Here is a 23,746-nt window from a genome sequence, read left to right as displayed (position 1 = left end):
CCATATTTTGTAAACTATGTACAACCCCCTTTTAGAATAAAATGAATACAAACAATACTTTTCTTATAAATTCCTAATAAACATCCACTGTTCTGATCAAAAAAATGATTAGAATAGTTCTTATTGTGAAGTCTCTGAGCTCTCTGAAATTGTGTTCAAAACTGTATAACTTTTTAAGTTCTGAGCTTTTCTCAGAGTTAGAAGTTCTATGTTAGACTCTATGTTATAGTCTTGATTGTGAATAGAATTGCCAAGATAGGAATATGAATTATTAACCATTAGAAAATCTTTATTAGGGCTGCAACAAAAAAAGAAACTAACATTAATTAAGCCCTTCTCATGTGCCAATTTCCATTGTACCAGGGGATTTTTTTTTTTTTTGGTACTGGAGATTGAATCCAGGGTCACTTAACCACTGAGCCACATCCCCATCCATTTTTAATATTTTATTTAGAGACAGGGCCTCGCACAGTTACTTAAGTCCTCCCTAAATTGCTGAGGCTGGCTTTGAATTTGTAATCCTTTTGTCTCAACCTCCCCAGCCACTGGGATTACAGGCATGCGCCACCACAACCAGTACTGTACCAGTGGATTTTAGGAATGCATTGTAGAGTAGGGCTACATTCTGAGCAGTTGATTTTCTACATAGAGCCCAACAATAATGACCCCAGCCTTTGCATTGCTTAAGGGCTCTTTACACAAATCAGATGATGAATTAAATTCTCTATAGACTTGGCTGATTTGATTTTTCACAGAAATTAAAGTTACATCATGTGTAGGAAACAATTTACGATATCTCATGAGTAGTAGTAACATCTCATGACAACTTCAAACTAAACTTTTAAACTTTAGTCACTTAATGATTTTTTTAACAGTGCAGATTACATTTGAACATGGGTGGGGTTGTGGCTCAGTGGTAGAGCACTTGCCTCCCATGTGTGAGGCACTGGGTTCGATTCTCAGCACCGCATATAAATCAATAAAATAAAGGTCCATTGACAACTAAAAAAATATTTTTTTTAACATAGCAGATAAAGACAATTATTTAAAAAGTCAAGTATAGCAGTGAAGAAGTTAAAGACACCATAATTAGGACAAAAATTTCTATGGAGCTCCCCTTTCCTTGGTGCCTGAAACTCCTGCTTATTTTTCTTAATGATTAATTCAGGACTATTCTAGGGCCTTTGTATAAGCACCATGAAAAGAGATGAATGAGTTCAGGCACAATTCACTAATCAAACTAACTACTTTCGTATCTGTTTGGCATAATTGGTTTCTTCACATTTCATTTAAACAGAGTCTCTCTGGCTTAAAAGGTTTTTTTTGTTTTTGTTTTTGTTTTTGTTTTGTACTGGGGATTGACTCCAGAGATGCTGAACCACTGAGCCACATCCCCAATCCTTTTTTATTTAGCCACAGGGTCTTGCTAAGTTGCTTAGGGCCTTTCTAAGTTGATGAGGCTGGCTTTCAACTCATGATTCTCCCGTCTCAGCCTCCCAAGCTACTGGGATTACAGGTGAATACCACCATGCCTGGCTTAAAAGAGTTTTTGTTATAAATATATACATGTCTTTCTCTATATAAATTTATATATAGACATATATATTTATGTATATTTATATATATAAATTAAATATATATTTATTTTAATTGTAGATGGACACAACACTTTATTTATTTATTTATTTATCTATCTATCCTTATGCAGTGCTAATAATCAAACTCAGTGCGCCTCACATGTGCCAGGCAAGTGCTCTACCACTGAGCCACAACTCCAGCCCTTAAAAGAGTTTTAAAATCCTCCCTGTAAATTAGAGATCAACGTAATGTCATACTTAATAGTGGGCATAATACACTGAGGATCAGAACTAGACTGCAGATCAAGTCTCCACACTCCAATTAAAAAAAAAAAAAATCTCTTATTTTTTAAAAAATTTACAAGTGGTATACATTTATTAAGGTAACATACATGTGAATGACCATGAAGTCATTTAACAGTAAAGGTAGAGCAAGTCAAAGTTTCATTCAACAATAGCAGTTTTATCTCTGAATTTTCTTACCTTCCATTAAAGGGAAAAAAAGACAAAAAACAAAGAATAGTGAAATTAGAGAAGAAAGAAATAGAGACCCATCAGAAAAAGCAGCAAAAAGATGTCTTCAATTACCCTTGCCCCTTAAGAGAAATGTATAATATACAAGGAGCAGTCACTTGAAAACTAAAAAGTCAAGATGAGCATTTGTCTAGTAAACATCGTAGAGATGAAAAAAATGGAGCAATGAATGGAGCTTTGAGCAACCCAAAGAGCCAGTCCTTTCTATCAAAGACAAAATTGAGCTGATCTAGGGAATGTGATTGAGGCACATGAGGTGTAAGAATTCCACGTGACCTTTAAGTTCTAAGTACTGACTGTGGTTAATGAATTTAAAACTCAGTAGAACATCATTCAAAATAAACAAAACTATTTGAGCACGGAATTTAACTTTTGATTTTACGAATTTAATTGGGTACAGAATTTTGAATATTTTAGTTTAGTACTAAGCTTCTATGATAATGGAATGGTAAAATTCCTTGATAAAACATAAAATGACAAGATATTCAAATGCATCTGCATATTCCAATAACCTACAGAATAAGTAATCATTCTATCAATTGTGTATTAACTTTAAGTTCTACTCTCCTAACCCCTAATTGACTAAGCAGCTTCAAGACCAATCTATTTAATCAGAAATTACTGAAGAGGATATAAACACAATCAATGTAAACAGTATAGTACAGAGCAGGGACTCAGTTTACTCATGTGTAATAATGGGGACAATGACATTATTCATTACAATAGAAGAACTATTAGGTTTTCTCTGTGTATGTGTGTTTTGCGAGAACTCAGTGTCTCGAACATGCCAGGCAAGTCCTCTACACCTCCAGCCCTACTAAGTACTATTACTTTGTACTATTAGGATAATAATAATAACTATTGCAGGTACTATTACTGAGCTATTATAAAGATTAGGAGTTCATTTATGTTAATTATTCAGTGCCTAATATATAGTAAATGCTATGTCTTGTTATGATCACAATCTGTCACTACATTTATCAAAATTATCCTGCACAAATTAGGCTTTGTTTCTACCAAAAATAGACCCTTACACACCTGATTCTAAGGGTCATTGGAATAGGGCAGAGGTTCTTGAAAGGAACAGTAATGACCTATAGGGAACATTCTAGAAATCTGTGAGGGTAGTTTGAGTTGTCACTAAATTGAAGAGAAAGGGAAATCCTGCTTCTGCAATGTAATAGGCAGGGACAAACAATGCCAGATCTGGTCCTATGATTTACAGGGTTGGTCCCACATGACAAAATTACCTGGCTAGTAACTCTATTAAACTTTCCTATTTTACCTATACTCTCCCATTCTCCAAGTTAACTATTTCATATACCTTCTTTGCTTTTAAATCTCCAATGCCTTATCCTAACTTAGATAATAGCCCTGTTTGTTAATCAATAAATTCTTCTACCACCACCAAACCTTCTAGTCCATGTGTTTCTATTCCCACATTTTTTGCTCTTCTTCTTACTACAGTCAATAAACTTCTTCCTTTTTACCTAAGACCAGTCCCTCTACCTCTCTAATTGTATCTTTTTTGGTCACTGTTTTTCATGGTATTGAGGACTGGAGGCAGGACCCCCACATGCAAGGCAAGGCTCAAACAGTGAGCTATATTCTCAACCCTTTTTAAATTTTTGAGACAAAGTCTTGCTAAATTACTCAGGCTGGCCTTGATTTTGCAATCCTCCAGCCTCAGCCTTCCAAGTAGCCAGGATTACAGGCATGTGTCATCACACCCAGCTAAATCTAAAGTTGTTTGTTTGTTTGTTTTGGTACCAGGGATTGAACCCAGAACCCACAGGCACTTAACCACTGAGCCACATTCCCAGCCACTTTTTATTTTAAGACAGGGTCTCAATAAGTTGTTGAGGGTCTCACTAAGTTGTTGAGGCTGGTTTTGAATTTGCAATCCTCCTGCCTCAGCCTCCCAGGCTGCTGGCATTATAGGCACCTGGCTCCCATTCGATTTGCTTACCGGCTTTTCTTCCTAACACTTTTTTTGTTTTTAAACCTGGCATTATTATACAAAGTACATGTATGAAGACTTGAATTGGGTATCAACATGCCTTATATACAGAGATATGAAAAATTGTGGTATATATGTGTATTAAGAATTGTAATGCAAAAAAAAAGTACATGTATAATGGCATAAAGTGACGTGAACATACTTTATATACAGAGATACAAAAAATTGTGCTCTATATGTGTAATAAGGATTGTAATGCATTCCACTGTTGTTGTGTATTTAAAAAAAATAATAAAATCATTAAAAAATCCCTTTGAAAGTATTAAAAAAAAAACTCTGGCTTTATAACAATAATCTATTTACTTATTTACTCTCTACCCCGCTAAAATGTAAGCTCCATGTGCAAAGGATATTGGTCACTTTTATTTGTTTCTATAATCCCAGTGCTTGATATATAGTAGGTGCTCAATAAATATTTATTGATAACAAATCTTTACATATTTGGGTCTGCAACGACCCTGTGCACAAGTGTGCTTGCCACAACAGTTTTGAAGTGGTTTGAGGCCTTGCCCTGATCCATCCAGATCAAGATTATAGAAATTTCAGACAATTACTGGTTATAACGGCTCATGCCATAATCTCAGAGGCTTGGGAGGATCCTAAGTTCAAACCCAGTCTCAGAACTTAGCAAGGCCCTGAGCAACTTAGAGACCCTGTCTCAAAATAAAAAATAATAGTAATAAAAAAATTCAAAAAGTTTGAGTTCAATTCTTGATATCAAAAAAAAAAAAATCAGACAACGAAAAAAAAAAGAAAAAAAGAAATGTCTATGAATAAATTAAATATCTGAATAAATAATATCTAATAAACACAACCACAGTTTCAAATGCTAGATTTTATTAGACTTTCACAGGGAAAATTTCACCGAGATGGAGTTATATTTTAAAAATTTCTATTATTTGCCTTAGCTTTATTAACAGGTTGTAAGCTATTACAGCAGATATCAAATCTTAGGCAGTTTAATAAGTACAGGAACTTTTATACATAGCTCAACATTTTTCATTGTATAATTGATATAGTAGCTATCCAGTTAGACATAAGTCTTTAAGAAAAAGGGCAGGGACAATGATGGTACTGACTTGTTTGCATTTGTATTTTTCACTTCATAAATTTAACTGAATGAAAACTCTATTACAAAAACATATAGAATGTACAAAAATGTCTTATAAAAACAATTAGTGTGCCAAGCATAGTGACGCACACCTGTAATCCCAGTGGCTTTGGAGGCTGAGGCAGAGGGATCGCGAGTTCAAAGCCAGCCTTGGCAAAAGTGAGGGACTAAGCAACTCAGTGAGATCCTGTCTCTAAATAAAATATAATATAGGGCTGGGGATGTGGCTCAGTGGTTGAGTGCCCCTGAGTTCAATCTCCAGTACACCTCCCAAAAAAGACAAAAACAAAACAAAACAAAAACAATTAGTGCAATTACCAATCCACACAGAATAATATAAATAAAATGGATAATAAATTTGGTAGAAGTCATTGTAAATTGCTATCCCTTAATTAACAAGTTTTTCTAAAGGGAGTTAAGTTTACATTTCACAATTCCTATCTCTATATTAACAGAAGACCTTTTTTTTTTTTTTTTACAAAATTAAAGCTGATTAAAAACTCTTGAAGGCATGCAGGGAATAGTAACATTCAATAGTTCTATTCAGCAGAGAAACCCAAGAAGTTAAAAGATGGAAAAGAAATTACAGGTATTTTCATTATTGCAAATCACATTTTGAACTTAATTTTTTAAAATGTTACTCAGTATTGCCTTACTTATTATGCCACTTGCACTGTTAAATACTTGAAATTTCAAAATTTGTAAATTTTGTTCTACTACTAATATTATTATTATTTTATACATTTTCTTGCTATGAATAGAAAATTACACTCTTTTAAATATAAGGAGGGATAGGAAGACATGAAAAGAGGCTGCAACACTCTTTGTCTTAGGTTTATTCTTAAAAATCTTTTTCTAAAAAGCTACCTTAATGTGTTTGAAAATGAGGCAAAAGAGCATCTAAAAATAGCTGACATTATCTGAAGGACAGTATTTACATAATGTAGACTACAGGCATGTGTATTGCATGGGATTGCAGGCATGTGCCATTGCGCCCAGCTAAATATATATATTTTTAACATATATTTTATACTTTATGTATAAAATTTAAAATCTTTTTAAAATTTAGTAGTTTTTTCCTAGACACTTTAAAGTTGTTTTTCTGTGAAATTTAAGTCTTAAATTTTCTCAATTTGTCTATCACAAAAGAAAAGTACCTATTCTCATTCTTTTCTAGCACTTACATTATATGACCGTTACTGATCTAAGACAAACACAAGAAGATTTTCATGACATGGCATGCTTGACTTAAATAATGGTTGAAGAATAAAAAATAAAAATGCATATACACACACAAATATATACAGGATGAGTATTTTTCACCTGAAAATCTGAAAAATTTTTTAAAAATATATTTATTTTTAAAGTTTTAGGTGGACACAATATCTTTATTTTACATTTATGTGGTGCTGAGAATCAAACCCAGTGCCTGTGCATGCTAGGTGAGCACTCTACCACTGAGCCACATATGCCAAAATGCTCTAAATCATGACAATTTTTGAGTACCAACATGACATCACAAGTGGAAAATTCCACACTGTGAAGTTTTTGTTTTAGGCACAAATTACTATTTATAAAATTGCTTTTAGGATGGCTATATGTGAAGTATAAGTAAATTTGACATTCAGACTTGAGTTTCATCCTCAAGATATCTCATTATGTACATGTAAATATTCCAAACCCTGAAGAAGTCCAAAGCACTTCTGGTCCCAAGCATTTTGGATAAGGATACTCAACCTATATATATATATACACACACATACATACATACATATATATGTATATATTATATATATATAATATTCAATGTATATATTTTCTTCCAAGTAATAAAATTATATTTATCAGAGACAAATTGTTACAACTTATCATAAGATACATACCTGAGTTAAACCAGCACCTGTTTGCATAGAAGATTTTTTTAATAGTCTCACTTCTTTGTTTATGTATCTCAGCATCCCACTAAGAGTAGTAAAATCATTACTCTCAGAACTATCATCCTCTATGGTATATGTGTGAGATTTAAATGAGTCTGACTGGGTATAAGTCAGTTCCTTATGGCTTTCTTCTAATGTTGAAGGCTGTTCTAATTGCATTTTCTTTAAGTCCTGTAGTAATTCTTCAGAAAGATCTTCATTACCATGAGATTTGAAACTAAGATCACTGGCACTAATAGAGCGACGTAGTTTTCTGCACTTGAAAACAGATGTGTGAGAATGTTTAGTAAACTTTGGATCTTGACTATCAGGCATAATTTCTGGTAGAGGTGTAAAGGGAGCTGGTAGAAACTTGATGTCTTCTGCCTTTTCATGTCCAGAAACTCTGGCTTGTAATCTGGTTAATTCTGATTCCTACAGAAAAATTAAACACAGTACATAGAAGGTACTCAGTATATTTTTGTTAAGTGAATAAACAACCTAGAAAATCAAACTCTTAGAAGTCATCTATGTCAACCTTCATCTCAGAACAGGACTTAAGATCTTGACAGCAACTCTTTAAGAATTTTCCAAGGGCTATTTAAACACTCTACTATTTAAGATAGCTTCATTTTGAGACAATTACATATGTTCATTCAAAATATGTCTAAAGTAGCCTATGGAATTCCATAAATACTAGGTTTTCCTTATAGAATTTTTTTTAGTGTTAATGACAATTTTAATTTCTATTCAAAAATAAAAATCTTACACCTAAAAATTTCTCTGCAAATATATAGAGATACATGGTATACACAAAGACTACCTTCAGAATTTCTAAAAGGAAATAAATATATTATCAGCTATTCTGCTTTCGTAAATTAGAATTATTTTGAGAAAAAAATTAGAGGGTATAATCTTTAATAAATCAATCTTATTACACATTATATTTCTGTTATTTTCCCATGCTTTCATTGGGTACTCTGAGCTGTACCAGGATACTGAGAATGAGATCTATACTGCAAAATCAAGAAGCCTAAAGAAAAAGAAAAAAAGGATGGTATTTTAATTTTAACTAAAAGCTAAATAAAATATTAAAATTTTCTATTTTTAATATTGGGGATATTGCTCAGTGGTCAGTGCCTCTGAGTTCAATCCCCAGTAATCCCTCCCCCCTCAAATAATAGTAGCCTCCTGTTTAAATGAATCTCCTTTTTTTTTACAGGTATATTTAAGATATATATTTTTAAATCACTTTTAATCTGATAGTTTCTATTTTTAAGTTTGTTCCCTAAAAATACTGTCCCTAAAACTGAAACTGTTATAACAACAGTATACAAAACAAAATGAAAATGAAACTTTTAACTCCCACATTCCAGTTCTTTTAGGACTGTGTACTATTTTATTTAAATAACTTACTTTTAAGTGACTAGAAAGAGTGACAAGTTTTTGTTTTGGTGGGGTCTTTTTTTTTTCTTCTTCTTTTTTTTTTTTTTTAAGAGAGAAAGAGAGAAGCTTTTTTTAATATTTATTTTTTAGTTTTCAGTGGACACAAAATCTTTATATTATTTATTTATTATTTTTATGTGGTGCTGAGGATGGAAACCAGTGCCCCGCGCATGCCAGGTGAGCGCGTTACCGCTTGAGCCACATCCCCAGCCTTGGTGAGGTCTTGTTGTGTAGATCAGTTTGGCCTCAAACTCAAAGTACTCCTTTCTTATCCTTCAAGGGATTATAGGCATGAGCCACAGTACCCTGCTTTCAAGAATTGTTTTTTTTACATTTATTTTTTAGTTGTAGTTGGACACAATACCTTTTATTTTATTTTATTTTTTTTATGTGGTGCTGAGGATCGAACCTAGGGTCTCACACATGCTGAGCCACAACCCCAGCCCTTGAGAATTTTTTATAGTAAACCTTAAGTTCACATTTTTTGGCTACAATTAATAAAGTAGTTATAGAGTTGACATAGGATTGTACACAGCTAGAGTTAGGGTATGTTTTCCTGTCATGCGTTATCTTGCAACAATTAAGAAACATTTCTCAGATAAGTAGGAAAACATAACTTTTCAATAAAAGGAAGCATATTGAATATACTAAAAACAATTCACCTTTTCCTTTTTTTCCCCTCCCTCTTTCTTTCTTCCAACTACTGGGGGTGTTATACCACTAAGCTACATCCCCAGCGCTATTTATTTATTTACATAAATAAATATGTATGTATGTATGTATTTTTATATTGAGACAGGGTTTCACTAAATTGCCAAGGCCAGCCTACTGCCTCGGCCTTCCAAATTGCTAGGATTACAGGTGTGTGCCACCACATCTGGTTAACCTTTTTCTTAAGACTCAAAGGTCACTGTGAGCTGGCTGTGGTGGCGCACACCTGTAATCATAATGGCTTGGGAGGCTGAGGTAGGAGGATTGTGAATTCAAAGCTAGCCTCAGCAAAAGTGAGGTGCTAAGCAACTCAGTGAGACCCTGTCTCTAAATAAAATACAAAATAGGGCTGAGGATGTGGCTCAGTGGTTGAGTGCCTCTGAGTTCGTGGCTCAGTGGTTGAGTGCCTCTGAGTTCAATCCCGGGTAAAACCCCCCCATCCCCCCAAAAAGAAGGTCACTGTGTGAACATTACTGTAGTGTGCCATCACTGTCTTAGCTTTGCCTATGTTCCAACTGCTCTCAAATACTAGCATATATGCTGTCAATGGAACTGATTCCTATTATTTATATCTACTTGTACTTGGTCTGTTTCAACACTTCTATTAGACTTTCTTCTTTCTCTTTTATCTTCCAAACTCCTCTTCAGTTTAGACTTTAAAGCCTATTGAGGTTGTCTTTGAGAGCTGTGTCAGATAACAAAGGAATTCTATTTTCTGACTGCTTTAGTGGCTAATTATAGTACATATTGTAAGATCTCTCTAGGGGCTATGGTTATCGCTCAGTGGCAGAGTGCTTGCCTAGCATGTGTGAGGCACTGGGTTCAATTCTCAGCATCACATATAATAAATAAAATAAAGGTCCATTGACAACTAAACAATACTTAAAAAAAAAAAAAAAAAGATCTCTCTATATCTATGGTTCATTTATGAATGGCTACTCCTGACCCAGCATGGTGACACATCTTATAGTCCCAGCTATTTGTGAGGCTGAGTCAAGAGGATCAAAAGTTCCAGACCTGGGCAACTCAGCAAGACTCTATCTCAAAATTTAAAAAAAAAAAAAAGTTAAAATAAAAAGGGTAGCTCAGTGACAGATCACATGCCTAGTATGTGAAATGTCCTGGGTTCAATCCCTAGTATCTCCATAACACACATGCAAGGCTATTAAACACAGCCACTAATTTTGCAATTTCCTAAGTAGATAAACTTAAAAATCTTGTAAATGATTAATATCTACAGTCAAACTGCATTAACCTCACTGATAATATTCAGCAAGTAAGCAGAAATAATTACTGTAATATACTCTACTCCTTGATTATACCTTAAACCCCTAAATATGATTTTAGATTATGTCTACTCAGCTTTCATCTACTACCATAAATATCAACTGTATGACAAAAAAGAATTTAAATGCTCAGGTTAGTACAGAATTAGAAAGATTTCTAACATATTATTTGGTTAAGTTTTTCCATTTCTATAACTTCCATTTTGCTAGAAAAGTTATTTATTATTTGTTATTTTTTTTAAGGACTTCATTGATAACTCTACTTATATATTGGCAGTTTTGAACCAATGTTAACTTTTTAATCTCTATGCATTCTATTGATATAAATTTGAAATTCCAGCTAGGTGCAGTGGCACATGCCTGTAATCCCAGTGACTGAGAAGGCTGAGACAGAAGGATTACAAGTTTGAGGTCAACCTTACCAACTCAGCAAGGACCTTGGCAACTTAGTGAGAACCCTGTCTCAAAATAAAAAATAAAAATAAAGGGCTGGTAAAGTACATCTGGTTTCAATCCCCAGAGCCCCTGGCACCCCCCCAAAAAATCAAATTCCAAACTTTCAAGATCAACAAATAAATAACAACAGTAAATAAATAACAACAGGCTACTTTAAAAATCATGTTTAAGTCCACTAAAAAAGTTCTAAGTATAATTTTGTACTTCTACTTTATAAATTTTACAGAAATTTTATTGGTTTTGAAAAATGCTTCAACTTTCTTAGTAAAAATCCCTCAAACATCATTGTTATTTGTTACATGGGTTTATATTTAAATTATACAAATTATGGCTGGGGTTGTGGCTCATCAGTAGAGAGCTTGTCTAGAACGTGTGAGGCCCTGGGTTCAATCCTCAACACCACATAAAAATAAATAAATAAAATAAAGGTATTCTGTCAAACTACAACTAAAAAGTAAGTTTTAAAAATATAAAAATAAAAATAAATTATACAAATTATTTCTTTTGGGTAATATGATGTACAGCATATTAATAATTTCTCAAATTTACCTTCTAAATAAATGCTTTTTATTCAAACAGGTCAATAATTGGCCATAAAGTCCTTTACAAACTATAAGAACAGGAAAAAAAGGCCATAAATTTACTTTTTTTTTTTTTGGTAGTGCTGGAGATTGAACCTAGGACCTTGTGCATGCGAGGCAAGCACTCTAACAACAGAGCCATATCCCAGCCCATAAATTTACTTTTTCATAGATATGTTTCATTACTTAGATGTTTACTTACTTTAATAAGTAATGCTTCATTTGCAGCTTCAATTACTTCATTCCTATCTTGAACTTGTTGATGTAAATTGCTCACAGTGTCCTGAGCTTCTTCTAATTCCAGTTTTGCCTTCTCTAATTGTTCATTTAGCTGCTGAACAGAAGTCTTTTGAGAGTCAGCAGATATTTTCCACTTTGTATGGTTCTCCTGATGTGAAATCATCTACATAGCCCCCAAATTGTAAAAATAAAAAAGAATGAAAATAGGGTGGAGTTGGTTTCAACAACATTCTAATACTTGGCTACTACCACTTACTTTTTCTTAAAAGAAAGTAAATTCTGTTTAAATACACAAACATCTAATTTCTCAACAAATAAAATACTAGTAGAAAAAAGGGAGTGAAGGAACACATTGTTTTCCATTTACTTAACAGTTAATCACATGCAATGGACTCTATTTGGATCCTGATTTGAACAATTAAATTATAAAGGCATTTTTTTTTAGATAATTCTAAATTTGAGAATTTATTGGTAATTTATCTAGTATTAAAAAGGTCTTTATTATAATTAATTGCTCAGTTATACAAAACATACTTATTTAAATTTTGACCTTTGCATGCTATATTATCAATGTGTCCCTTTTTTTAATTAGATCTTTATGGTTATACATAGTAGTTGAATTCATCCTGACAAACTCAGACATGCATGTAAATCAATTTCAGTTCTTCATCACCCCTTTTCCCTCCCATCCTCCCCTTCTCTCTTCTCCTTCCTCTATCTACTAGACTTCCTTTCACTCATTCATTAATTTGCATTTGATTGGCTCTTTATGTAATCTTATCCTTCCCTCTACCTTTCTTTTATTTTACTCTAGCTTACCACTGGGGAGATAACATTCAACCTTCGAGTTTCTTGAGTTTGGCTAATTTCACTTAGCATATTCTCCATTTTCATTCATGAAAATACCATGACTTCATTCTTTTTAATAACTGAGTAGAACTCCATTGAACATATATATATACAATTTCTTAATCCATTCATCTACTGACAGGCATCTGGGTTGATTCCATAATTTAGCTATTGCAAATAGTGCTACTATAAACTCTGATGTGGCTGCCTCATTCTAGTATGCCGATTTAGAGCTTTTGGGAGAAGATACCCAGGAGTGGGATAGCTGAGTCATATGATGGTTCCATTCCTAGTTTTTTTTTTTAACTTTATTTTATTTATTTATTTTTATGTGGTGCTGAGGATCAAACCCAGGCGAGTTGCTCTACCACTAAGCCATAACCCCAGCCCCACCATCCCTAGTTTTTTGAGTAATCTCCAAACTGCTTTCCAGAGTACATGAACTAGTGTGCAGTCCCACCAACAATGTCCAAGTGTTCTCCACAATCTCGCCAGAATTTATTGTTGTTTGTAATCTTGATCACTGCCATTCTAACTGAAGTAAGATGGCTATAAAGGCATTTTTAAAAAATATTTTTAGTTGTAGATGGACACAATTCTTTTATTTTCTGGGTTTTATGCCTGATGTCCTAGTGTCATTATTAACAACACTGCTTTTCATTCCCTAAAGTATTCCCTTTTAGATTAAAGAAGTGGGCAACATATTGATGGATTAAATAAAATTGGTCACAAGTTGATAACTGCTGAACAGTAAACGTAGGATTTGCACTATTTATGCTATGCTAGTTTGAATATCTTTAAAATTTTCCACAATGAAAGGTTAAAACAATCTCATTTTTATCTCAAAAAATCAGGAGTTTTGCAATTATTAAGTGACTTTTCCGACAGTTCTGAAGCCTGCATTTTAAAAAAAGAATATTGTTAAAAATTAAGATCCCTTTTTCTAATTATTACGATAATACTGTATCCTCTCAGCTTTACATTCAAATAACACACACTTTAAAAACAAATCTTTGTTGGATTGGTGATATTGCTCAGCAGTATAGTGCCTGCCTACCATGTGTGAGGTCCTGAGTTAATCACCAGCACTACAAAAAATAAATAAATCTTTGTCAGCCACCTAAATGTAGAAAACTATATTATACATTTTTATGACAGACATAAAAATATTAGCATCAAATACTAAACAGCAACACTAGAACAAATTTTTTACAGCTTATTTTATATAAGCAATTTTTCCTAAATAATTTCAGGTAATTATAAAACTAAAAGTACACAACTGGATAATTACAGATAAAAAAGAATAAAGGTCATATATATAAGTGTAATGATGAGTGAAGGTCAAACACTTGAGATGAACTAATTATTACTGAGAGTCACTAAACTGAGTAGATAATATCAATTAAATAATTATGTTAAGTCTAATAAAATTCACATTTGTCTCTAAAGACCAAGAGTTATAAGCTCTTGGCCTGAGAACTGGATACAGACCTACCAATCCCTCACAAAAATGTTATCAAATCCCTACCAAAGGAATTTAATACAAATGTATCTGCAACCCTTATTTTATTGAAAAATGTTTTATTAGGACCAAGCTCAAAGAGAAATTTTTTAGATCATATACAAAGATTTTGGGCAATATTTTCAAATGTAGTTTTTAAAAGTTGAAAAATACTATTCTAATCAATAATACTTGCTTTGTCCATAAAGGCTCATGATACACTGATAGATTACAAAAGTCCTAATATTGCCTCTCTAATTTACTATTAGAACAAATGTTGGAAATTACAAAGCACTACAGACTGACATCACATGAAACTGTTTATGTCAGCTATTAAATATTTCCAATTAGTTTTCTGGAAGTACTATTTTAGAATTCATAAAAATGATGGGCCAGGCTTTGGTCTAAGAACTTTACTGTATTAATTCATTTAATTCTCACCAAAGTTCTATGAGATAGAACCGTTATACCCACTTTAGACAGAAAGGTTAAGTAATTTGTCCAAGGTCATAAATGTGCTTAGCCATAAGCAAGTATTGGACATAGAATGCCTGGTTCAGGAACTCAAGCTCTTAATCTTACAGTATATTAGTTCACTGTATATGTAAAATTGTGTGCGTAGCTAAGAAATGAAGACCACAGCTAGGCACAGTAGCACACACTTGTAGTCCCCTAGCATCTGGGGATGCCAAGGCAGGAGGATTACTAGTTGAAAGTGAGCCTCAGCAAATTAGCAAGGCCCTAAGCAACTAAGTAAAACCCTATTTCAAAATAAAGAATAAAGGGGCTGGGGTTGTGGTTCAGAGATAGTGCTTGCGTACCATGTGTGAGACACCGAGTTCGATCCTCAGCACCACATAAAAATAAAATAAAAATATTGTGTCTACCTATAACTAAAAAATAAATATTAAAAAAATTAAAAAAAAACCTCACAATATATTATTCTGAACTGAACACTTAAGAGCTAGATAGACTCATACTTTTGTACAGATAGGTCAACCCACTTTAGTGGGAGATATCATAACAAATTAAAATTTTCTTTACCTCCAAATGATAAGCTTCTTTGAGGGATTCTACTTCTGCTGACAATTTCTTGATTTCTGCTTGCATTCTCGCTTCTAAATGAGCTTCACGTACTTGAGAAGCCCCCAATTCTTCAACTAAGTGAATTTCATGTGCTTCCTTAAAAATGACATATTGAGTAAAGATTATATAATTTGTTTATCTTGTTAGTATAGCTAAACAAATCCAGTGCATTAATAGAAGCAGTTTAATCTTTATATAAACATACTTCAAAATCAATTAATTAAATGGTACATTTTTGAGACTTTTCAGGGACAACGAGTAGGAAAGTATTAGTGTATCATTTGGTCCCATAAGTTCACTAACCAATACTTTCTGTAAAAACAAACTAATAACCACAGCATGCTGGACTTTGGCAGATAATAATGCCTTCTTAGGTATGACTCTGTATTTTTGCTCACTAGTTGCATTATTTGCTTAATAAGAATGAGGGTTTTTAAAATTTTTTTTTAGTTGTAGATGGAAACAATACCTTTATTTTATTTATTTATTTTTATGTGGTGCTGAGGATCAAACCAAGTGCCTTGTGAGTGCTCTACTACTGAGCCACAATCCCAGCCCATGAGTTGTTGTTATCCAAACTTATTTAATGGTACTTTATACTACCTGTGCTTGTTATTTTAATTAAGAAATTTTATTATACACAGAAGTCCCCCCCTTAAATGAATTAGGTTTTTGCTTTTGATGATTTTGCTTTCTGTGGTTTCAATAATCTGCAGTAAAACCCAGTTCAAAAATACTAAATGGAAAGTTACATAAATAATTTAAGACAGACATGGTGGCCCACACCTGTAATCCCAGTGACTCAGGAGGCTGAAGCAGGAAGATCCCAAGATGGAGGCTACCCTCAGCAATTTTGCAAGACACTAAGCAACTCAGCAAGACTGTGTCAAAATAAAAAATGAAAAGGACTGGGGATATAGCTCAATAAAGAAAAAGAAAAGGAAGAGAAGGAAGGAAGGAAGAAAGGAAAGAAGGTAGGTGGCCAGATGTAGTGGTGCATGCCTGTAATTTCAGGAGTTTGGGAGCCTCAGCTTAGCAAGACTTCAACCTTCAACCCCGTCTCAAAAAAAAAAAAAAAAAAAGGCTGGGGATGTGGCTCAGTGGCTAAATGCCCTTGAGTTCAGTCCCTGGGAATGAAGGAAGGAAGGAAAAGTTAGTTTTAAATGTATGATGTTCAGAGTGTCATAATGAAATCTGTCATTCTGCTCTATTCAGCTCAGTAGGTGAATCATCCCTTTGTCTAAAATATCCACACAATATATGCTATATAGCCACCGTCTGTCTTAAATTGTTTATTGTTTATGCCTGTTAGCTTGTAGCCATCTTGGTTATCATAGTATTTCAGTACTTATGTATAAGTAACACTTATTTTACTTAATAATGGCCCCAAAATGCCACATATGCCAAAGATAAGCTGTAAAGTGCTGCATATATAGAGTTTGATACTGTCTGTGACTTTAGACATCCACTGGGGGTCTTGGAACATATCCCCCAGAAATATTGTATACAGTATTATAAACACTGAAAACTTTTTTTGTGCAAAGTAAATTGTATGTTTTGAAACAGTTGTATAAGTGAGTCACAAACGTTTGGTACACAATTAGGAGCAGTCAAGATAGTTGTAAAGGGCTGGGATTATGGCTCAATGGTAGAGTGCTTGCCTAGCATGTGTGAAGCACTGGGTTCAATTCTCAGCAAAATAAATAAATAAATAAATAAATGTCCATCAACATCTAAAAAAATATTTTTAAAAAAGATAGTTGTAAGATATTATGGGAAGCGCAGGCTGGGGTTGTGGCTCAGTGGCAAAGTGCTTGCCTTGTACATGGTGAGGCACTGGGTTTGATCCTCAGTACCACATAAAAATAAATAAACAAAATAAAGATATTGTGTCCACGTATAACTAAGAAAAAATTTAAAAATTATTATGGGAAGCACCATAAAAATATAACATACTTTGATTTACAAATATCTTTTTATTCTTTCTCTAAAGAAACCAAAATAAACTTGAGATGATAGAATGAGTATGGTTTATGCAAGAAAGACTAATTCTAATCAAATGACTAATATAAAAAGAATCAATTACTGATTGAGTTATCTGTTACATTTTCTGAGTTCTGTATATGAATACTTCTTCTCAGAAGAAGCAGGTGGCAAAGATTTTATCCCATTCTATAGGCTCTCTCTTCACACTCTTTTTTTTCCTTTGCTGTAAAGAGCTTTTTAATTTGATGCCATCCCACTTATTAATTTTTTATTTTAATTCTTGGGCTTTAGAAGTCTGTTAAGTTGGTTCCTGTGCCAACATGTTGGAATGTTGATTTCATCTCACTTCAGTAAGAAAGGCAATATTATCAAGAATATAAATAACAATAAATGTTAGCGAGAATGTAGGGAAAAAGGTACACTCATCATTTTTGGTGGGACTGCAAACTAGTGCAACCATTCTGGAAAACAGTATGGAGACTCTTCAAAACACTAGATATGGAACAACTTCATGACCCAGCTATCTCACTCCTCAGTATATATTCAAATGATTTAAAACTAACATACTACATGATGCAGCCACTCAATGTTTATGGCAGCACAATTCACAATAGCTGATCTATGAAACAAACTTATGTGCTCTTCAACAGAAGAATGGATAAAGAAAACATGGTATATATACATAATGGAGTATTACTCAGCCATAAAGAAGAATGACATTATGGTATTTGCCAGTAAATGGATAGAACTGGAGACTAAAATGCTAAGTGAAATGAGGCAGTCCCCAAAAGTCAGAGGTTGAAGTTTTCTCTGACATGTGGAAGCTAATCCAAAATGGGGAGGTGGAGGGTGAAAAACAAATAAAAGAAAGATCAGTGGAGTACATGAAGGGGAAGGAAGGAAGGGAAGAGGAATAGGATAAGGAAAGATAGTGGAATGAATCTGACCTAACTTTCCTTTGTACATATATGAATATACCACTGGTAAATCTCCCCCGAATGCATATCCACAAGACACCAAAAACAAAAAAAACAAAAAAAAAAATCCATAAGTGAATAGCAGAAAGATCAATAGAGGGAAGGGAACAGGGTGAGGGAGGAGGGAAGGGAAAAAGGAAGTACTGGGGACTGAACTGGAACAAATTGTATTCCATGCTTTTACAATTATGTCAAAATAAATCCTAATGTTATGTACAACTAAAAAGAACCAATAAAAATAACATCAAAAAACAAATATATGAATTTACCTTCAGTTTGAGGTTAAAACATAATATTAAAAAGTATTTATATGACTTCTTTTAAAACCCTCTATTCTCTCTGATGGGGAGGATCACAGCTTCTAGGACAGGAATCTCCTGTTTCTCCTTTGCTAGCAAAGCAATAAAAATTTTTCCCACCGGGTTATGTGGTGCACACCTGTAATCCCAGTGGCTTGGGAGGCTGAGGCAGGGGGATCACAGCCTTAACAACTTAGTGAGCCCCTAAGCAACTCAGCGAGACCCTGTCTCTAAACAAAATATAAAAAATGGCGGGGGGTGTGGCTCAGTGGTTGAGTGCCCCTGGTTGCAATCCCTGGACCAGAAAACAACTTTTTACCTTTTTTCTCAGAAAAAAAGGCATTTTTAAATATATATATGTATATGTACATATGTATATTTATTTATTTAGCATTACTGGGGATTGAACTCAGGGCCCCTGTGCCACTGAATTATATCCTCAATCCTTATTTATTTAGTTAGTTTTGAGAGGTCTCACTAAGTTGCCTAGGCTAGCCTTTCATTTTCAATCTTCCTGCTTCAGTCTCCTAAACAGCTTGAATTAGGTGTGTGCCACCGTACTTGGCATTAAAAACACTACTTAAATAATTCCACTTGGGGTGAGGTTGTGGCTCAGTGGTAGAGCACTTGCCTAGCATGTGTGAAGCGCTGGGTTCGAATCTCAGCACCACATATGAATAAATAAATAAAATAAAGGTCCCTCAACAACTAAAAAAAAAAAATTAAAAAGAAAATAATTCCACTTAACTCACTTTTTAAGCGAGCTTATCTTACCAAATAAATCTAATTTTACTATACTTAAATACTACTGATAAGGTCAGAAATAAGATAAAAGTAGACAGCTTCCCTTTTCCTAACAGACCCCCCAAATATCTGATATATCTCCAATAAAAATTTCCTATATATTCTTTATTAGTTTAATCATTTAGAAATGTGACTCAGAGCACAGTTAGGTTTAATTAAAATTAAAGGTAAAAATATTTAAGTTCCTATGCTAAATTAAAATTTTAGAATATCAATGAACACATTTCCTCAAAGTCTAATTAACACAAGTAAATCAATCTAAATACTTTTTTTAATGTAAACTTTTTTTTCCCCACAATTCCTTTATTTTGTTTATTTATTTTTTTGGTACTGAGGATCAAACCCAGGGCCTCATACAGGCAAGGCAATCACTCTACCACTGAGCCACAATCCCAGCCCCAATCTAAATACTTTTTTAAGACAAGTTGTTAGTCTCATAGTAAATATGAGAAAATATAAAAGCACTTTACCTCCCCAAATGTTCTGAACTGAAGATTTCCAACAATTACAAATTTAGATAAAAGTGGCTACAAATGTAAAAACTTTTACTCAAAAAAGATTTGCTTATTTTTTCTTCAATAGCTCATACTCTCTTGAAAGTCTAAAAGGGCTTTATAACTCAATTTATCAAGAACTTATTAGTTCAGTCCAAACAGTTCTGAAGGACTTACTAGTTATAATTACAAAGTTATAAAAGTATAACAGATAACTTTTTTCCTCTTAAAAATGTGGTAAATTGGTGGAGTGTGGTGATGTGTGCCCGTAATCCCAGTGACTGGGGAGTCTGAACAGGGAGAATTGTTTAAGGCCAGCCTTAGCAGCCTAGCAAGGCCCTAAGCAATTTAGTGAGACCCTGTCTCAAAATAAAAATAAATTAGGGCTCAAGATGGGACTCAGTGGTAAAGCACCCCTGGGTTCAATCCCTAATACCATAATAAATAAATAAATGGTAAATTGTACAAAACATAAAATTTACCATCTTAACCACTTTTAAGTGTATAATTTAGTGGTATTAAGTATAATCATACTGTTTTGTTTGCACTACTGGTGTTTGAACTCAAGGCCTCAGGCATGCTAGGCAAGTGCTCTAGCACTGAACCATTCTCTGTACATTCACATTTTTCTGAAACTTGGTTCATTTTTTGCAAGAACTATATAATACAGTTCAAAGTGTTAAAAATTTCAAAGATCTTTCAGTAATAATGAAACTATTTAGAATAGGGATTACTTTCTCTTTAGAGATTTGCTTTATATCTTCTAGTTCACTGGAGAGCCTTTCTATTTCTCTCTGTGCTTGGACTTGTTGACGACGAGCCTCCACCAATTCTGTTTGAGAGGTTTGCATCTGCTCCTGAGTCAGCCTCAATTCTTGCCCCAAATCTATGCTCTCCTTGTACTGAGTTGCAATATACTGTTCCTGATCTTTCATAACCTGAAAAGCACAAGAAATTTGTAGGTTTCAAAATGAAATACACAATGTACTTCTTATTCTGATTATTTTTTACTAAGTGAAATTTCCCCTCCAAACTAAATCCCTATAAAATTTAACATACAATGTGTATTACCCATTGTGAAACTGATATTCAGAAAAAAAAAATTTTAATAAGCAAATGGTAAAAGTACAATATAATAAGTCTGAAACTCTTAGTGATTAATTTTGCATGACTTAATATATACAAGCTTTATAATCCTTTACCATTATAAATATAACATTTATGAAAGAATATATATTATACTACAAAGAGAAAAAAGAAGTCAATATTTGATTATTCATGTAAAAATGAAGAATATATTTGCATGGATAATTAAAATCTACCATTAATAGACATAGCTGGGTTAAGGTTATGATCTCACTCTTTATAAAGACATGTTATTGGGGCTACTCCTCCCTCTGAAATATTTTTTACATTATTCAATTAAATCCCTCATAAAGTATAGGTTGAGTATCCCTACTATGAAAATCCAAAATCTTAAATATTCTGAAAATGAAAAACTTCCTGAATACTAACATGAAACCACAAGTGGAAAATTCCATGACATTAAACTTTGTTTCAGATACAAAATTATTGAAAATATTATATTAAATTTATCTTCAAGCTTTGTGTACAAGGCACTAAGATGTCCCATACATGTATGCAAATATTCCAAAATCAGAAGAAATTCAAAATCCAAAACACTTCTGGTCACAAGTTTTTTAAGTAAGGAATACTCAACCTGTATTGCTTCTTAGAGGGGGAAAAGAAAAAAAAACAGAGAAGAAAATTAGTTCTAAATCACCCATGTGAGATAGGTTATACAGTAGGTAAGGACACTTGACTTCAAGGACGAAGAAGGAAAGAAACCAGTACAGATCACTAGGGCTTTGATGTTTGGAATGGAGGCACAGGTTATAAATAAATATAAATGTTATATAAGTATTTTTAGCCCTTCCTTGTTAGAGATCAGACATAATAGAGCTGGTAATAATAGGATTAATAATCATTTTCCCCATCTCTACTGGGGCCTAAACTTACTCTCAAAGACCCTGCTTGATTTATATATGTAATTAATTAAACAAATGCTTATTCAGACTTACTATATGATATGTACAGTTCTAGGTGTTGGGGATACAGGAGTGAATAAAGGAGTCAAAATGGCTACCCTTGGGGCTGGGGTTGTGGCTCAGTGGTAGAGCGCTCACCAAGTACGTGCGAGGCCCTGGGTTTGAACCTCAGCACCACATAAAAATAAATAAATAAGATAAAGATATTGTGTCCAACTACAACTAAAAAAATATATTTTTTAAAAATGGCTACCCTTATGAATTTATATGCCACAGAGAGAGAGAGAGAGAGAGTCCAATACAATAAAGAGTTATATTTGGGGCTGGGGTTGTGGCTCAGAGGAAAAGCTTAGCTTAGCATGCGTGAGGCACTGAGTTCAATCCCCAGCATCACATAAAAATTAAATAAAGCTATTGTGTCCATCTACAACTAAAGAATAAATATAAAAAAAGAGTTATATCTGAAGATTTAACAGTTGAGTATTTAAAAACAAGAAAAAGTTACAGACACTAGAAACAAATTCACTTATTAAAAAAGCAAGTCGGATGAATGGGTTTACAAATCAACACACATGCAAACTGATGATATAAAGTCATCAAACTTCATCTGGTAACAATGTATTTGGCTTTAATAATGAACAATTATCATCTTTTTACACACTCTCTGGATGGAGTTCCTCAAGTACAAAACAAGACTCTTACTAATATCTGTATCTTCAAGTCTATTACATGGTAGATTCTCAGTACATATTATAAGCATGTACTGTGGACTGCATGAGAGATAACATGTAAAGGAAAGGTAGGAGATAAAAAGATAAATAAGACATTGTAAACCATTGTAATATTTTTAAAAGTTAAAGAAGAAACTTAAGGCATTTTGTACAAATACATAGCCTAAAAATACTTATGGCACTGTTTCTATATATTAAAGTTAACAGTTTAAAACATAAATATTCATTTCACTCTTTCAAGAATACTTCTTCCTTAGGTGGAAAATAATATTTGCTTACACTCTCCATTTCTTTCAATCTTTGATTTGTTCTTTCAGTTTCCTTTTTCAGTTGACTTATCTCCTGTTCATTTTGTAGCATTACGAACTCTTTCTCTCGAAGCTGTTCTTTGGCATTCTGCAATTTTTCATTTAAATTTTCTATCTTAATTTTAAACAGATGAGCATTATTAATGTAATAATGGAAAAAAGGAAACAGAACAATCACAGCTATGTTCTGAATAATTCAAACTTTAAATACTCATATCTAAAACATCAAAAGTAAAGTAAAAAATTATTAAGACAATCATCATTTAGAAATAAGCATATGAATTTTTGTGCTTAATAAGATGCTTATGGGGGCTGGGGTTGTGGCTCAGCGGTACAGCAGTCGCCTAGCACATGAGAGGCACTGGGTTTGATCCTCAGCATTACATAAAAATAAATAAATAAAATAAAATTATTGTGTATAACTACAATTAAAAAATTAGATGCTTATGTGGGGGTTGGGATTGTGGTCCAGTGGTAGAGCACTTGCCTAGCACACATGAGGCACTGAGTCTGATCCTCAGCACCACATAAAACAATAAAATAAATAAAATAAAGGTATTGCGTCCATTTACAACTAAAAAATAAAAATAAAAAATAAAATGCTTATGTTTACATTTAAAATATATTAAAAAGATAAAAGTTTCAAACATAATTTGTATAAGAAAAAAGTATACATTAAAACAACAAATGTTACATGACCTTACAAATAATTTTATAGATAATATATGCATGAGGTTAAAATATAGAGACAAAGTTGTGGTGGTGTACACCTTTAATCCCAGTGA

At 33.2% G+C, this 23,746-nt stretch overlaps 1 protein-coding gene across 11 annotated transcripts in view; it reads right to left on the bottom strand.

Annotated features, from left to right (window-relative positions):
• Ccdc18 (coiled-coil domain containing 18) overlaps window positions 1-23,746 on the bottom strand; it is a 102,525-nt gene that overhangs the window by 6,939 nt on the left and 71,840 nt on the right. For 8 of the 11 annotated variants that reach the window (XM_058585247.1, XM_046461877.2, XM_058585252.1 and 5 more), the window contains 5 exons: window positions 22,933-23,076; window positions 20,609-20,812; window positions 15,273-15,410; window positions 11,841-12,041; window positions 7,126-7,593 (listed from right to left, as the gene is read on the bottom strand). In XM_058585247.1, the coding sequence (XP_058441230.1) occupies window positions 7,126-7,593; window positions 11,841-12,041; window positions 15,273-15,410; window positions 20,609-20,812; window positions 22,933-23,076 (1,155 nt within the window). The remainder of the gene's footprint in view (window positions 1-7,125; window positions 7,594-11,840; window positions 12,042-15,272; window positions 15,411-20,608; window positions 20,813-22,932; window positions 23,077-23,746) is intronic. The other 3 variants (XM_046461909.2, XM_046461925.2, XM_046461943.2) reach the window with 3 other exon arrangements.

The sequence above is a fragment of the Marmota monax genome, unplaced genomic scaffold (genome assembly GCF_021218885.2).
Source record: "Marmota monax isolate L192 unplaced genomic scaffold, Marmota_monax_Labrador192_F-V1.1 WCK01_AAM20220418_F8-fsc00070, whole genome shotgun sequence".
NCBI lineage: Eukaryota > Metazoa > Chordata > Mammalia > Rodentia > Sciuridae > Marmota > Marmota monax.
Note: the sequence above shows the minus strand (reverse complement) of the source record. Positions and strands in the feature narration are given on the sequence as shown.